Here is a 17,331-nt window from a genome sequence, read left to right on the forward strand (position 1 = left end):
CGGCTGCTGCACCGAATCACTGATCCGAAAGGACAGATATGACATAATCCATAAACACGTAAAAAACATGTTTCGGATCTAACGACTCTGACAGCCTTCATTTTAATATGCGTTAATCACATATAAATCACATATAAACTGAAATTCCAAATTAATAACATCTAAGGTGCTTCGTTTTCCAGGTATATTCTAACTCAGATTCGATTTCCTAAAACGAAAATAAATCATTTATATGATCCATAAAATGTAAACATTTCAGGGTCCTCTCCGTATGATTCCGAACAGCTTCTTTAAGATGACCGGTATTTACTGGTGATTGAGTTAAGGTCGAAAGGTGAGTTAGTAGGTAAGTATAGGTGTATTTAATTGGTCGCTGGAGGCTTTTCTGCAGCAGTTCTGGGTGGATACAATAGTTTCAACGACGACACAACAGGCACACAATGAATACAACCCACAATTAATAAATACATTGCAATACAATACAAAACATATACACAACTACACAAACATTAAACAGGATTAAACTGAAGTGGATTTGGACTCGATTTGGGATCAAATCACCAGGTGTAGGAAACGTTAAGGAGACTGATTGCCTGTGGCCCCTGGGGGGGGGTGGGGGTGGGGGTTGAATGATTCCAGGGCTCCTGATGACAGGGAACATAATTGGATTGGTAGTCTTTTTTTAATGAACTTACTCAGGCAACAGACATGCTCAGAGTTGATGCTACCCATCAGAGCACAATGGCAAGGACAAACACATTGGATACCACTGAGCAGCAAACATGGATAAATATCACTGGCGATGTACGGAAAAAACAACCCTGCATTCGACCAATTCAGAGGATGTCATCGATTCTAAGACACCACAAAGTACGGTGAGGGCATGGCGCCCAAACATTTGCGTGTGGAAGTCATGGTTGGGCTCTAATAAAACACCATAAGCCATCAGCCCACCCCATCTCTACTATTTTAAATGGCTGTGGCAGACATTACAGGACCCAAACCTCGTTAAGGAATAAAGCCTCCTCTGACTGTTCTTGCAGAGTGAATCTGTTATTAGCACAGTCTAGTTAGCTGTGCGTTTGCACCACCACAGTGACTGGGCTGGCACCCCACCCTAATTACTGTATTTCCCTGCCTTGCAGCCCTGAATAGCACAAGCGGGTACAGAAAATGGATGGGTGACTGGAGACAGAGAACAATAGAAGTCCTTCTTGATGTGTAGCTGCAGGTTGGTACTGCACTAAGCCAAAGTCCTTCATCAACTTCTTACACTCGTGTTCATCACCCCTGTCGATGCTGGCCACAATGCAGTAGTCATTGGGAAACCTCTTCCATCTACAGCAGAAACAGGTGATGATCAATGTATCATTTCACTGTATTTTTCCATATGAATATTTAAGCTTTAGGAGCATTAACGACTGAGGTGGGGTTAAATTCATCCTGCCTAAGAACCAGGATGAAAACTGAGATGGAGCTGAATATGTGGTTCCGAACATTGTCTGTTGTGCCACAATCATAGGTTTTTTTTGCCATGGTATGTGTCTAATGTGATGTTGCTCTCTGTGTTTCATGTTATGGGCAATGTTGATTTGATCTTACCTACCAGGCTGTACCGAAAGCAAATTCCACTGACCTTGGTTGTGTGGTTGTTAAAAATTACTCTGGTTCCCCAAGCTGGGTTTAGGAACAGCTTGCTGTGGTTAGCTACGGGTGGATAAATTGTTATGAAAACAATAATATGTATCTGCCAGTCTGTAAAAATAGATTTTTTAAGTCTCCTGTGTCCATGAAGAAAAACTAACACTAATTAACAAACTAATTAGTGAATTAATTAACTGTGACTAACAGTATTAGAAACTGTAGCTCTGCTTTTTATAGCAGGCAGCTTGGAATCCCCTGTGATGAAGGGAGCTGATGAAGACAGGCGGCCCTAAGGACTTCCCCGATTGTCAGCTGCTCCTGAGCGCCACCCAGTGACAGATTTGAGAACAGCCTGTCATCGCAGAAACTCATTTACATACATTGCTGCACTACGCATGTTTGTTTTATGTGTTTGTGCATGAATGTGGGCACCATCTCTACCTGGATAGTTGCCGAATATGCAAATATATTATTTGCTTTTTTTTAGGTTAACTCGAGTTCGCAAAATGAATAAAGCAAAATCCCTGTTGATGGTGCAGGTTAGGAATATGTGCCCATATCCAGAAGGTCATTAGTTTTAATTTCTTGGCTGGCATAGGAATCATATTAATGTTAGGCCTTAACCCAAAAACCCTATTCCAGGCATGCCTTGAAAAACAGCAAAGCCCCACTATTACATGTGCATATACTTGTACAAATCAGTGAGCATTTTTACATTTTTAATTAGGTATTAATGTGAATCAGTTTAGAATCTTGCTGTCATTATACCCACCTCCTGCATGGACAATGGGTTGGTATTAATTAAGAGAGTTTTTTTTTTTAAATCAATACCCCAGGGGATTATGGGTAATCAATATCCATAAGCGTGTTGTTGCTTCACTCTCATCAGAGAAACTACAAGAAAGTGGTCTGATGAAAGCAAGGTACTGATAAGTCAACCCCAGGTGATGAGTCATCCTTCTCTAGCTATGCCTCAATAACACCCAAGGGGGAGCTGTGTATCTGTCCCTTAATTCATGTGTGAATCCAGTCCTCTCTCCCTCTGACAAGAATGGAGCCACAGAGGTCTCAATTAAACAGGTATTTTGCCCTGAAAGCAAATAATAAGCCATTTTTAAATTATGTTTAGCACATTTATACGGTTTCCATTTTGAGTTATGCCATGAGCCATACCACTCCTATGCCAACGATGGTAATACCAAAATCCATGAGAAATAAATCAAGCAAGCAAAGTGGGCAAGGAGCCTAAACCAGACCTGGGTGGGTATTTCTTGGCTGTCCTTCTGTACCCTAAATGCAGCTTCCAATACCCAAAAAATCAATATGGGTGCCGGGGTACAAGGACGAAGCAAAACTCCGGGTAATACGGATGAGCGGATCTGAATAGTGATATTGATGTATTGATGTGTCTCTACGTTTCTCCACCCAATATCAAAACAATGTGGTGCTGAAATTATATGTTTTTATTTTTACCAACTATCACACACGCAAAATCATAAGACTGGGAAATTAAACAATTAGGCCTATATTACTTGCTGGAACACTTACGTTTCATAGTTGTACAAACTTAATTATACAATATATCTGATCAACATCCATCCACGTAATTATCTGAGTACTTCCTCATCTGAAGAACTCTCGCGTTAAGTTTTAAGCTTGGCAGGAAGCGATACTTTCGCAGCGATACTTTGTAAAATACTGACGGATCGAGTGCTGCCTGAGTCTCAGAATAGCGGATGCTGAAGGGATACCTAGATTAATACAACAAAAAACCGACTGACACATTCGGCATGATTGGGCAGAAAACTCTCCACTCTTTCTTTTCTCCGCTTTCTAAAAAGAGGTCTGTAGATGGGAGCAACGAAACAGATGGGGACATTCAATCAAAGGATAACGTGAGTTTCTCTTTCTTTGGCAATTTACAATTATAATGTTATAATTAAGATTAAGATTGGGAACGACTAGTACATTGTAAAATAGCCATATAACTGTATACTGTTATTAGTAAAGATCACGTGTCAATACTACCGTTAATTCTGACGGACATTTTTGTCAAAATGCAATTTTTACCACGGACGTAGCACTTAAAAACGTAGTCTACATATTACTTTCCTCAATCAAAATATTTTGCCACAGACACGTTTCTTCGTGTGCGGACAGATCGACGATCCCTGGTAAAGATATTTCAGGCATTCTTCATTCCTTTACAAACGTGCAAGCGCGCCATTAAAGGAGGCGGGGCTACGGCGCCATCCAATAGAACGCTGCTTGGGCGTTCTTAACATTGAGGATGCCGCGAAACGGCCACGTGGTCCAACCCGGATGTAAACATGTGAAGTAGTATTTTATGTTGCAAGCCGATCACGAAGTGTAAAGTGTTATAAATGTACGTGTAGCGTGTCATACGACATTGACCGTGTTGTGCGACATGTTTGTAAATATGTGTTTAATGAGATTTAGTCAAAGTAGGATATACGATACATCGGTGGCTATGCGGTTGAAGTTAAAACGTGGCATCACTAAATACACCAAGGTGTCGTCGCTGAAAAAATTGAAGTCGACCAGCGATGATGCAGTACCTTCGCCGCTCAGTTCGGAGCAGCTGGACCGGATAGAGAAAAACAAACGTGCGGCGTTGGAGAGACTATGTGCCCGAAATGTACCCGAAGGATTTGGAGATAGCTGGCGTAATGCACTAATTGCAGAGTTTGGGAAGCCATATTACATAAAGGTATATTTTACTTCTTTACGTTCCATGATATACTTATTCTAAAATGGCAAGTTTACATGGTCCTGTGTTGTAAACAAGATGTTCCCGTGTTTATGGTGAAATTCATTAATGTATTTCATTTTTAACGAATGTGCTGGTGCTTAGTTAATTTGACATTTGAGATTGCTGCTCGTGGGTATTTGAGGGATTTAGAATGTGTGTCTGCGCGCAGCTAATGTCTTTTGTGGCGGAGGAGAGGAGACGGTACACGATCTACCCGCCCCCAAATCAAGTGTTTTCATGGACGCAGATGTGCACCATTCATGAAGTGAGTACTAAAAGTGCTTTGATGTCTTTTTAGTTAACGCGTTTGTTAACTAACTGCTCTGGTGTGTTAGATTTTGCTCAGCGTCTTAGATTGTTTTTGTAACTCTTTGCCGTTGTGGAAATTGATTAAGTCATTGTTTCCAGGTGAAGGTCGTGATTCTTGGCCAAGACCCATACCACGGGCCGGGTCAGGCACACGGGCTGTGCTTCAGTGTGCAAAGGCCCGTTCCGCCTCCTCCCAGGTACCCTCTCTGCTGCTGCTGCTGATAATGTCCTAATGTTTAGTCACTCTGGTGCCTTGTTGCAAACACAGGAGCCCTGGACAGCAGCTTGTTGGCCAGGGTTGGCTTATCAAGTGCGCTGCTGTAGCTTAGCTCCTTAGCTAATAACAAAGGGTCCAGCTGCAGGGAGTGTAGATTCTTCGGGAAGTAAAACTGTATATTCTGGATTTTAGCTGAGGCTTGCTTGTATTATTATTATTATTATTATTATTATTATTATTATTATACTTCTAACCAGGGGGGCTGCTACAAATTTTGGGTCCCCCAAAATGCCGACCAATCCAATTATATTTCAGATTTTTAGGGCTCCTGTCACCTAGGATGAATAGTATGCCTGTGGTGGAATTCGAACCTCCGACCCTAAGGGTGCACGGTAATAATCCTGCCAGCTGAGCCATAGTGCCTCTCTAATATTCTCTGGTTTTCCGATAATAAAGGACAGAAACGGAGCAGATGCGCGATCTAAGCGGTCGGCTCTCGCAGATCCGCGGGTGTCGCTCCGCTTGATGTGCAGGTGCTGACTTCTGCTCCTCGTGCCAGGATTGCTTTGGCAGCGCTGACCGGCCCACAAGCCGCATTCAAACAGACTCTCTTACAGCGGTGCTTTTGTTTTCAGCTTGGAGAACATGTACAAAGAGCTGTCCACTGATATAGAAGGATTCCAGCACCCTGGGCACGGGGATCTCACAGGATGGGCAAAACAGGGTAGGCTGCTGTTCCCCCCCGTGGGATGAGTTTATATTCTCCATCGGGCTGCACAGTATCACATCGCAGTTATATACCACATGCGCAATAATCAGCAGGGCTTTAGATGATGGGCGTAAGCATTTGTCCAGACACCGGCTTTTTGGTACTATACAGACGTTACTTACGCCTACAATTTGGTAAGCAGATTAGTAGTACGCCGAAAGTATTAACAAGAGACATATTGTGATGCCCAAAAGTTAGTTATTTGATTCAGTTCCTCTCTCCTCTTTAATTACATATACCCTTCATGTCACATATGGCCGGTATAGGTAATTTTCTTCCCCTCAGTATTTCTCTGTCCTTTTTTCTTCGCATTGTCTCCCCGCCCGCAGGAGTCCTGCTGCTCAATGCTGTGCTGACGGTGCGAGCACACCAGGCCAACTCTCACCGGGACCAGGGCTGGGAGACCTTCACGGACGCTGTGGTGCAGTGGCTCAACACGCACCTGAGCGGCCTGGTGTTCATGCTGTGGGGGGCCTACGCCCAGCGGAAGGGCGACGTCATCGACAGGGTGGGCGGTGGGGGGGGCGGGGCTCAGCCACTTCACCGGCTGCTTATATTACTGCAGTTTACTCAGATGTGGGCAGATTTCACACTTTATTATTCTTATGCAGTTGATATAATTAATACATAAATAACTGTATAAATGGCTGGATTTTTATTGTGATGATTCAGACTGAGCACTTTGAATGTTGCTTCAGCTAACCTGGGATTGATTTTTCATACCTTCTTACTGTGCAAACATCATCCCTTGGATTTTGATGGTATTTTCCAAAGCCGCACTATTCTGGTACATCATGGCGTTTCTCCCCCCCCAGAAACGACACCACGTCCTGCAGACAGCCCACCCCTCCCCTCTGTCGGCGCACCGTGGCTTCCTCGGCTGTCGACACTTCTCGAAGACCAATCAGCTGCTGCAGAGATCAGGGAAGAAGCCCATCGATTGGACGGCGCTCTGAGTCCATCCCATTAGGGTGCTTGGTTGGTTCAGTTTTGTTCGACTGAGGTTTGAAATGCAGTTTTTTGGGTACCGTTGTCTACATGAAGTTTTAAATTTGAGAAGAGCATATTCTTAAGCGAAATCAATAGTGAAGCTACAAATATTACAACCTTAAAAGTTCTCTGAATTTGTTTTGTAAGTTTCCATGTGGTAAGAAGTACCAATCGATGCAAGACATGTCCTGTTTACCACGTTTAGCTCACTCGTGTCCAGTAATTGGATGAACCTGGTTTGTCTTTGCTTGAGTCTGTCATTCGAGAAATGTGTGGAAATATTTTGGCTGTAAATATTTTTCTGTTTTATACCAGTTTGAATATAAAATTTGAAAATCAAAGTCTACTGTGTTTCTCCCCATTCTGTGCACTAGGGAAGCATATATTTTAAATGTACAGTTGGGTTGGTATTTATTGAACAGGGCCAATTCAATGCAGACAGCAGAGGGCGCTATACTCCAGCCATGCATTGGGGTTTCCGTTCTTATGTACGTAAGAATGTAAGTTAATGGTATTTTGCTCAGCCTTTGACACAGTACCTGCCCAGCCCACACGACACCTCCTCCTACTGACCCCCCAACCCAGTCATCAGCACCTCTAGCAAGCCGCACTCTGACTAGTCATTATACCACCATCAGCAGGGAGCGAGAGAGTGGGTGGGAACACTTACTGCTCTGGACTCTGCTTAGCCCTGCCTTGGTAGGGTCCCATTTTTACCCATTAACTCTGGGAAGGGTTGCTCTCCTTGGTTCCTCTAACCAGATAAGTCATTTAAATGTAGTTTACTGTGAGGTGGTTTTGCCACAAGGTTTATTTGATTGCTTAATGGTGATCTATTGAAACATCTTCCACAGTTTTAAGGTTAATGTTTTGCTACCTGGGTGACTCGGGGGGGTGACTCGGGGGGGTGGGGTGGGGGGGGGGGGGTAGTACTGTGGCCTCACGCCTCCAGGATTGTAGGTTTGAATCCCGTCTGATTATGTGAGTTTGCAGAGCTTGGATGTTTCTCCTGTGCTGCTCGGACACGCGGAGTCATCCATAGCGTTTGCGTCTGCGTCTGCGCAGGACTGCATTTCGATCACTGAGGCTGATGTGATACACGACCCGGTACATTAAAGATACATTTGAAGCAACTACTGACGTGACACGATTTGATTCGACACAATGAGATTCAACACGATACGATGCAATGCAACAGAATGTGATGCTATACAATTCAGTATGGTACAGATTACAAGAGTAGTTCAGAGAGGGGCAGTATATCTAAGTATTAAAATATAGGTCTCATTTCTAAATAATAAACGCATAGGGTGTCTACTAACAATTAAATAAAGAAGTCAGAAATGATGTATCCTGAGTTCATCCTCAATTATATCCAGTACACACTTTTTAAAAATTGGGCCAGTTGCATCGTCATCTTTTACGCCGGTGCACCCTGGTGAATTTCATCATCCCTAGTGTGTGTCTTGTGATGACCTGGTGTCCCGTCCAGGGTGTTCCCCCCCGCTGCCTGGGAGACCCCTGCAAGCCGGTTCTGCAGAAGTGGGGGATGGGGGATGGATGGATTTTACCACCTGCATTTGCTACCCAGCAAAGAGCTTCTTTGGGCAGAAACAAAAGGGTTAACACTGGTGCCTCACACCTCTGGGAAGAGCGTTGAAGTGTCTGTCATGGTTCTATGTGTCTGGAGTTTGCATGTTCTTCCCGTGTCATTGTGGGCTTTCCTGTGGGTTCTCTGCTTCCCCCCCCAGTCCAAAAACATGCTGAGGTTAATTGGAGTTACCAAATTGCCCCTGTGTGTGAGTGTGCCCTGTGATGGGTTGGCGCCCCATCCTGGGTTGTTCCCTGCTTTATGCCTGTAGCCACCAGGATGGGCTCCAGACCCCCCCCCCCCCCGACCCTAAATAGAACAACCAGTTACAGAAGATAGATGGAAGGCGGGAAATGGGGCTCCTGGCCGGTATTAATAATCCTGACGGGGAAGAGCTGGGTAACGATGTGTTCTGCAGGTTTTTAAAATGATCTTTTTAGAATCAAACACTTTAATGGTTTTGGATTAAACGATGGTGCTTGTGTACAGTGTACACTTCTGCAGGTCTGCAGATGGGAAGATCTCACGTGCATAAATAGAAAAAGACACACTAGCTAACATGCTAACACACACCAAGCACAGGGACAGTAAACACACAACGCCTGACTATCTGCGTAAGGCTAACAATCTTAGCGGGTAAAAAGACGTGTTTATCGCTCTTAGCAATAAATATTATTTCTTGATCAGTCATTTATTGGAGCTGGTGCTGTTTCTCATTTGCTTGATTTCAAATGGGGGGGGGCTGAGATCCACTGCTTTCAGTCCAAATCCAGCCCGTCCCCTGTATCTCCTGCACATCAGTCTCCCTTAACACTGTTTAAATGTCCTTGGTCGACCTTGGGTCCTGCAGCAGGTGATTGGACAAAAGTGAACGAAAGGTCCTCTGCTGAATTTTCCCTGCTTCCTCGATGACTGACATGAGTGGGAAAGGGGCGTTAAGTGCCAGGGTGGTGCGAGGCTTGTGGAGTGGTGGGCGGGGCTAAATGGATGTGGCCGGAATGAGTAGGCGGTTCGGGCCGCCTGGCGCTGAAAGTCTCCTTCCCCTCAGTTTTGGCTTCCGCTTCTCATAGCAGCACAATGGGCCGGCTACCCCCGTGCGTGTTGCTGTACTGAGTGCTGCTGGTCCCTGGATCTGAAGCAGCGAACGTGGCATACAGGCCTGTCACCTGCAGGTCTGGGAAGGGCACGGGGGCGGCGCCGGGGCCGGATGGAGGCGTGGCCTCCTGCAGGACCAGCTCACAGTCGGACAGGCGCAGGGGTGAGTCGCTGAGCGATCCCAGCGTCTCCAGGTTGAAGCTCTCGTCCTTCATTTCCTCCCACAGGTTCCCTTTGTATGAAAAAATGGGAGGGTGTCACCATAGTTACCCTTAAAGGTACAACCAATACAACAATAGACAAACTCCACTGTGATACATGGGTCATGATGCAATAAGCAGTTCCATCCCACAGCAAATATATCAATTCATAAATGTTATTTAACCCCATGGACCAACCAAAAAACAGGCTAGAATCAGTGTAGAAGAATCCACTATCATTTCACAAGCGCAGTCTTGCATGTATACCAATACTAATGTTGATTAGGCTGTCCCTAAGACTGAAACTTGCATAACTGGTTTTATAAGAGGTTCCATGTAAACTGTTTCCACGTCTCTTGTTCACCCTATTTCCACCTTTGTCCTGGTTATGTTCTGCAAGTATCTCTGCAATCTGCTGTGCCCAACAGGTGCAAACATTCCAAAGGACCCCTAGCTAATTACAGGTCTGAATGCTTCTCGCTGCTGGATTTACATTAGTGGTTAATTATGTATTTTATGGCAGCTATTTCTTCTGAAAGTTACCATGTAAGGCAAAGTCCGTAATGCTAGGATCCAAAGCATCCACTTCAGGGCTTATGTCACTGTGGAGGCCGTAGAGGTCTTGGGGTGGCTCCATCTGCTGTTGGCTGATGTCTGGGACAGTGTGGAGGGGGGTCGTCCGGGCCGAGCAGGGAGAGTCGGCTCTGGACACCAGCGGGGCTTGGGCCACCACCAGCAACTGGTTCTGCTGCATGGAGTGGCCCATTCTGACGTGAGGATGGGTTTGGACCAACAATGCTGGGCTGGGAATGGGCTGGATGGCCAGATGGGTCACGCTGGGGTCACAGAGCTCCTGTCGGCAGCTTTCGGGCCGGTCCATGATCAGCCTGTCCAGCTCATCTAAGGGAGATTTGGGCAGCATTATTCTGGGGTAAAAAATTCATCTTAGATATCACCAGGGGGTGCTGTAAGGAAGGGGTGTGGTTAAAGCGATTCCAAGAGCCCCAAAGTGACTGGGGCCCTAAAATATTGGAATATAATTGGGTTGATCAGGGTTGAGACCCAATACGATGTGTTATCACGATGGCCAAAGTCTCTAGTGACCCCCTGGATGTCACCATGGGTGTTTCTCAATATGTGTACTTCTGTGCTCATGTTACATCATCTTTCATTGCCGAAGTCCAGTTCCAATCCTCAAGAACAGAAGTACAGAGGACAGTAACCCCCCCCCCCCCCACCAAATATCAAGGATAAATCGGTTACATCCTCAATCAATCCCATGATTCACTGCGCTTCAAGTTCATTCTTGGAAAGCAAGTGAGCAAGACCGGTCTTGCGAAGGCCACAAGTACAATCTTCACCTCCACACCCCTTGCCCCCCCCATTACCTGGGTTGGCCATGCTACGTCGGATGGCCGCCAGGTCCTTCAGCTTCCACTTCAGCATCTCCTCCTCCATCCTCTCGATGCGGGCCGGGTTCAGGGCCCACAGGCAGCCCTTGCGCGACGAGCCGTTCAGCTTGTTCTCCACCTTCTCAAAACACTTGTTGAGGGACAGATTGTGCCGCACCGAATTCTTCCAGCCGTCCGGAGCTGTCTGAGGGGGATGCAGGCATAGGGACAAAATGGAAGGTGTACCTTTTCATTTCTGAATGTGCGCCGAGTGTCCCCCTCCCAACTCACCTTGAAATAGGGAAAGTGCTCCTTCATAAAGCTGTAGATCTCACTGACAGGGAGGCTTCCGGTCTGGCTGTTCTTCAGAGCCATGGCAATAAGGCAACTGGGAAACAAGATCAAAGCCTTCCAGCCTGCTCCTGATCATGTGACTTAAGACGGCCTACACTTAATGATAAACACCACCATGGCGGCGAGGGCCCGGCTTGCCGTTGTCTGGGTGAAACTCACCTGTAGGAGTAAATGGGCTTGGGGAAGACCGTGGGCTGCAGCTCGTGCTCATTATGTGGGTCAAGGTGTGGCTGCAGGAACTGAGTCTGGCTGCTGAAGGAGGCGCTGCTGTAGAGACCCACCGCTGGACACTATGGAGACAGGAAACGACAAACGCATGCTGAGCCTCCATTTTGGATCCAAGTCGACCGTGTCCTCACTGCTGACTTTACAAACAACCGATCACGTGCATTCTGTGGAACTATTCAAAGTTTCTTCACAGAATATTAATGACTAATGGTCATGGGAGTTTTACTTACACAAAAATGTTCTGAGGGCAGAACGAAAAATGACTGGTTCAGAGAGACGACCAATCAGATCTTGGTCAGATGTCGGACCAACCAATCAAATGTCTTGGTCCTGCCTCCTCTAGTTGCTTGGACCTGCCACCTCTACAATCTGATTATTACCTCTCTCAACCAATCATTTTTCTTTAAGTAAAACTCCCATGAGCGTGACCAGCTATGTCATGGACCACAAGACATGAAACACGATGGCTGTGCTACGCTACGTGTGACACCCCTCCTTGATTGTCTCTGGGGTCTTCCTCCTCTGTCTCGGCCGTACAAATTATTATAACCAGCTCTAGCTTGAATCCATCCGACAGACAGCACACAGTCAAGGCAGACGAGAAGGACACCATCCGCTTCATTTTTAGACTGGTACCTGCTGTCCAATTGGGGCCAGGGCAAACACCTGGGATGGTTGCAAGAGCGCAAGATGAGGATGGAGTTCTAGAGGAACCTGCCCAGCTAGACAGGAAACTGCCATCTAAAAGGAGGAAAAGATGTTTAGTTGCAATGCATTTTGTATACCGTGTCATTTACTGGAATTTCGACCAGGAATTCATAGTTATTTCATGATAAAATGCAAACAGGATTTAGATGGGGACACCAGCTGTGTGTCCCCCTGCTGTCGAACTGGTACGCCCAACAGCACCACGGAGCTGAGGAATCCAAACGGCACCAAAGAAACAGAGATGACACTCACGTTTCCATGGTGAGCAATGTTGACGTTAGTTTCCGCACTTTTATAGAGCTGGCCCATAGCGTCCCGCCCCTCAGTGGAGCTCATGCTGTTCACCTGAGCTGAGAAAAGATGCAAAACCCAGAAGAGGAATTAGCAGTGGTGACCTAATGTCCACCTTCAGTCATGAAAGGACCTAACGAGGTTTCTACAAGAAATGAGTCAATAAGAGCCCTAGCATAGAGTAACGTTTAGCCTCCAGATACTTAATTAGAAAACCCCTTATGAGATATAGCTTGCTGCTTAAATGGATTCTAGGGCTGGGGGTTACTGGTTGATGTTGACTCTTGCTGTTGTTTTTCAGGCTCAATTGCCCTTTCCTGGATGTAGACACTTTTATTAGTGCTATTTTTCAGCAGTTGCTTAGCAAACGTTTTTATATGAAGCAATCTGCTTGACTTACAAGTTTAGTATGAGCACCTTCCAGAAGGAGAGAACCACAAAGCCCACGTTAAGAGTACTGGGCCACTGCCATCATTCCACCATGACTGCACGAAAGCCCAGCCCTCCACGTAGAAGAAAAATAACTGCTTGTTTGAATCGTTGAATTAATCACGTGAATGGATGAGAAGACATGAAAGACGATGCCTGTGCTACGCTAACTGCAGGTATTCGAAAGTGGATTTTGGGGGTGTGGGGGTACCTACCTCCCCCCGGCAAGCCGCTCTGAGGGGCAACCCGCTGCTGCAGCCTGTGCACATCCACCGAGGTGAGCCATGATAAGGGCTGCAGGTCCCCTGGGGAGCCCCCCGCCAGCTGGGACGGGTCCAAGGTGAGCAGCCTGCGGCAGATGCATTGTGGGAAGCCATGTCAGGAAGTGCCGCCCCAAAACAGGATTATTCATTATTTCATTATTATCATTAATTATTTCATGCAATTTATTGCAAGACTTAGAAGTATATTTCAAACACATCTGTCAACAATTCTGAAGTTACGGTATTTTTTTAAAACTGACCTATAAAAAGCATTAAATTTTTTCTAAAAATAATTTTAAACCATTTCTTAAGTAATAAGCATTGTATTCTTGTGTAATATATCCAACCATCCATCTACCACTCAACCATTACATGGTGGCAGTGTTTTATAATATAAAAAATAAATGTTTCACATTAGATTTAAATCGCTGCCAAGTATGAAGCAGAATCTAAATCTGTTACTCCGGTGCTGTAAGAGTGATACGTTCTTATTCCTTTTTATGTGAATGGGTCCCTTTTTAAGAGAAGAAGGGTAAGAATCAGCCTGAGTCACCTCCGGCTCCTTTGTGTGCTCATGCTGCAAAATAAATGAACTCTTAAAGGGGTTACCATGACAACCCTTACAGTTTCGTTAGGTTTTTACTCTCAGTTCTGCGGGGTCCTCTCTCTCCACGGCAGCCGCACGCACACACACAGACGCACAAAAAGTCCCATGTCAGGTGACCCCGGGTCCTCCCTCACCATTGGCTGAATCATATGTACACAAGCACCCCACTACAGTTTGAAATGTGAAGTGAGCTCATGTTGTTTGTGACAGTTGGCCTGTCTATTGAAAGATGATCACCTATTGTAAGCGGGATTGCCATCGGCTCGGTGGCATGTGGCCCTATTGTCTCCCCGACACCCCTCCTTGATTGTCTCTGGGGTTTTCCTCCTCTCTCTCAGCCGTACAAATTATTGTAACCAGCTCTGGCTTGAATCCGTCCGACTGACAGCACACAGTCAAGGCAGACGAGAAGGACACCATCTGCTTCCTTGTCATTTTCAGGCCTCGTCCCCAGGGGTCCACTAGACCGTGAGGAGGCGGGGTTGAATTTGGGTCGTTGAGTGTGTGTGGGGGGCGGAGGGGGGGGTCTGACTGTGGTCAAGCAGTTCTACATGATGACCAAATTAATTTCACGACCATTTGCCCTCAAACCTCATTATCTCCTCCACAGTACCACAGCAGCCCAGGGAGTTTGGGGGGGGGGGGTTTCTGGGTAATCCTTCTATCCCTGATGTTGCGTCTCCTGCCTGCCGGCCAAATAATCTTGACATTTGAATTCCTGCTCCTCCTACCAACTGTTCTCTCATTCAGCTGTCCGTCTTGACAAATGGTTGCCACGAGACTCGTGTGCCAATTGTTTCACAGGTAAACCGAAAAGGGAGGGTGATAAGTTATGGGTCACTTTACATAGACACCCAGTGACAAAAGTCCTGAAAATAATTTACTTAGAATAAATATTATATTAGTAATTTACACACACACACACACACACACACACAAAGGAATTTAAATTAATTACCCTAAAGATAAATAAAAGTTTTCCGTCTATGTATTTTGATAGAAAAAAAAAGCATATTTTGTATTCAGCTATTAAAATGAGAAAAATAATTGCTATTGTTACGTGGTCTTTAACCAGATCCATAGAAATCCAGTGGCAAGGTTTAATTCTAGCCAACTATCAATTTGCATTTTTAAAAAGAGAGAAAGTGATGCTTGTGTTTCTTTTAATATCAGGAAGTTAATTATACATTATTAATACAAGGAACTGATATAGTCATAAAGCTCTTTGAAAAATCACAGAAGAAAATCCTAAGACTATTACCGGACAAATAGTAATGCAAAAATAATGTCCTACATGAGTCTGGAAGTAGAATTCCGGACAATACCGCAGGTCTACTTACTTAACTGTCTCTCACATCTACAACAACTGAACAGACATCATAAAAAACATTCTGATTCATTAAGCTGATATCCATTCCTTCTGGAATTTACAATGTTAAAAGTGTGCTAACCTTCCAGTGGGGAACATCCAGTCTAGCAAAGCTGCAGTGAGCCCGGGCAGGCTGTCGACATGACCAAAGCACTGGTTGCACGTTCGCTTCCGCAGTATACCCCGCGTCGCCAGGTGAACCGTCGGATCAAGGCGTGCAGCACACAATGGAGTCACCATTGGCTGGCAGGGGGTAACACAAGCATGCGGCCGTTTCCTCCGGGCGAGATATCAGTTCATAGCTCTTAGGAGCCTCCTCGATGGAAATCACCGTTCATGTTTGTAAACAGAAATCGGTGTCCGACGATGTTTATATTGATGCAGCCACGTACACAGAGGTTATTTACTCCACCGCAAATCTATGTTCATTCACAGTTTATATACCTACATTTTCCATACAGCAGATATCATTAAGGACCCCTGGTAACAGCGCTGAAGGTCATGTGACCGGGAGGATGCCCATTCAAATCCCAGAGGACGCAGCTGCAGTACTTCACCACAATTTACTACAGCCAATACAAGGCTGTATAAATAGACAGGTTCCACAAAATGATTAAAATAAAGTTTCTGAATTGCAAAAGATGACATCGGTTGGGATGTAGATCACAGAGCCCTGCGGTCCCTCTCTCATACACAAAAGCACAATCTATGGCAGGGAAATAGTGAGCAGCACTGGGGAAGTTACTCACAAAAGTAATACATTACAGACAGAGGTAGAAAGTTCAGGTCCAGAAGGTACAAATCCAGACCAAGGTTTCAACCAACCAGCTGAGTCCTCTGTGACAGTGACTCACTATACACAACTGGGTAGTTGAAACAAAACTTTGGTCTGGATTTGTACTCTCTGGTCCACCTTTGTCATTAATGGATTACTACTGTGAGTAACTTCGGCAACACTGCCAGCGAGTAACACTTCACACAGCGTTCCAGATTGAACCTACTCACTTGGAGCCAAGAAAATCACAGGTCACCCTGGATGAAATGCCGATCCATCACAGAGCACCTTTATACACGCTGGGTAATTTAGGGACACCAGTTTGCCTACCAGCATGTCTTTGTGCTGGGGGAGGAACCCCATACAAGTTTGGGGTTGGGAAGAGGCAACGCCACTACCAACTGAGCCACCCTAGAATACCATGTTCCTGTCACTCAGCGAGTCACTGCAAGCACACTGCTTAGAGGAGGCAGCACTGACTCACGCTTAACAAAGAGTAGATTGGTAAATGACCCCCATGATGGTTCCACTATCCTTCCTCTAATTAAAGGATCGAACCCCCCCCCCCCACACACACACCCCACTCGCGACCCTGAGGGTGACCCCTAATCCCCCGACGCTGTGCCCCTTTGACAACAGAAGAGTAAACAGGCATGATCACTCCTGACAGATCCACTCAGTCCTGAAACCACGTGACTTCATGGGGGCTTTGCACATCACATCACCCCCCCCCCCCCCCCACACACACACACACACAAACACACACACAGTGTCGATAGCACTGGCAGGAGAGGGGATGAAGCATTTCAATGGAATTATCACAAACAAACCTTTTAAGGTTGTGTTACAGTACCCAAACAAGTAGATGACTTACAATAAAGCTTTTTCAATAGGTACACAGCTATACAAAAAAATTTAAAAAAAAATCATAAAACTAAAATTTTTTATGATTTAAAAAAAAAAAGGTTAAAAAAAAAAAAAAAAAAAAAAAAAACCTGCTTTATGATCTGTAATACCAACACAATAATGCTAAATAAATAGAGGCTTTTAGCATTATTATTGCTTAATCCTTTGGCTTTGGGTTAACTTCCAAATTTATTTAAGTACTGGATATGTAGAAAGTGTATTCCCAACGTAAGATTAAAGGTCGAAACAGATGATAAAGATCTCAAGAACAAAAGTTATTGGAAAAGGATGAAATGAGTCAAAAGCTTTGTGTAACTGCTTAGGGTAACGTTTCAGCCTTACCTGTAGTCTTGGGACGTGGCGTGCGGTCCCGAACTCCCGGGGGTCCCTGACAGCTGGGGCGCGATCCCACTTTCTATCAT

The 17,331-nt window shown here is 45.3% G+C and overlaps 2 protein-coding genes across 3 annotated transcripts; one reads left to right on the forward strand and one right to left on the reverse strand.

Annotated features, from left to right (window-relative positions):
* Positions 1-3,300: 3,300 nt before the first annotated feature.
* On the forward strand, positions 3,301-7,043 carry LOC111842034 (uracil-DNA glycosylase-like). 2 transcript variants are annotated; one of them, XM_023808258.2, is made up of 7 exons: positions 3,301-3,539; positions 4,178-4,375; positions 4,587-4,682; positions 4,826-4,923; positions 5,579-5,667; positions 6,042-6,220; positions 6,528-7,043. In XM_023808258.2, the coding sequence occupies exons 1-7, from the start codon at positions 3,435-3,437 to the stop codon at positions 6,666-6,668; spliced, it is 906 nt and encodes a 301-aa protein (XP_023664026.1). In that variant the 5' UTR covers positions 3,301-3,434; the 3' UTR covers positions 6,669-7,043. The 2 variants fall into 2 exon arrangements, with proteins under 2 accessions (XP_023664026.1, XP_023664027.1); XM_023808259.2 differs by lacking the exon at positions 3,301-3,539 and adding an exon at positions 3,560-4,030.
* A 1,683-nt stretch (positions 7,044-8,726) lies between these two features.
* Positions 8,727-17,331, reverse strand: LOC111842237 (forkhead box protein N4-like). Its single transcript, XM_023808650.2, has 9 exons — positions 17,252-17,331; positions 13,205-13,338; positions 12,522-12,619; positions 12,198-12,302; positions 11,493-11,623; positions 11,271-11,367; positions 10,977-11,184; positions 10,132-10,488; positions 8,727-9,620 (listed from the first exon to the last, which is right to left on the reverse strand). The coding sequence occupies exons 1-9, from the start codon at positions 17,329-17,331 to the stop codon at positions 9,358-9,360; spliced, it is 1,473 nt and encodes a 490-aa protein (XP_023664418.1). The 3' UTR covers positions 8,727-9,357.

The sequence above is a fragment of the Paramormyrops kingsleyae genome, chromosome 7, assembly GCF_048594095.1.
Source record: "Paramormyrops kingsleyae isolate MSU_618 chromosome 7, PKINGS_0.4, whole genome shotgun sequence".
NCBI lineage: Eukaryota > Metazoa > Chordata > Actinopteri > Osteoglossiformes > Mormyridae > Paramormyrops > Paramormyrops kingsleyae.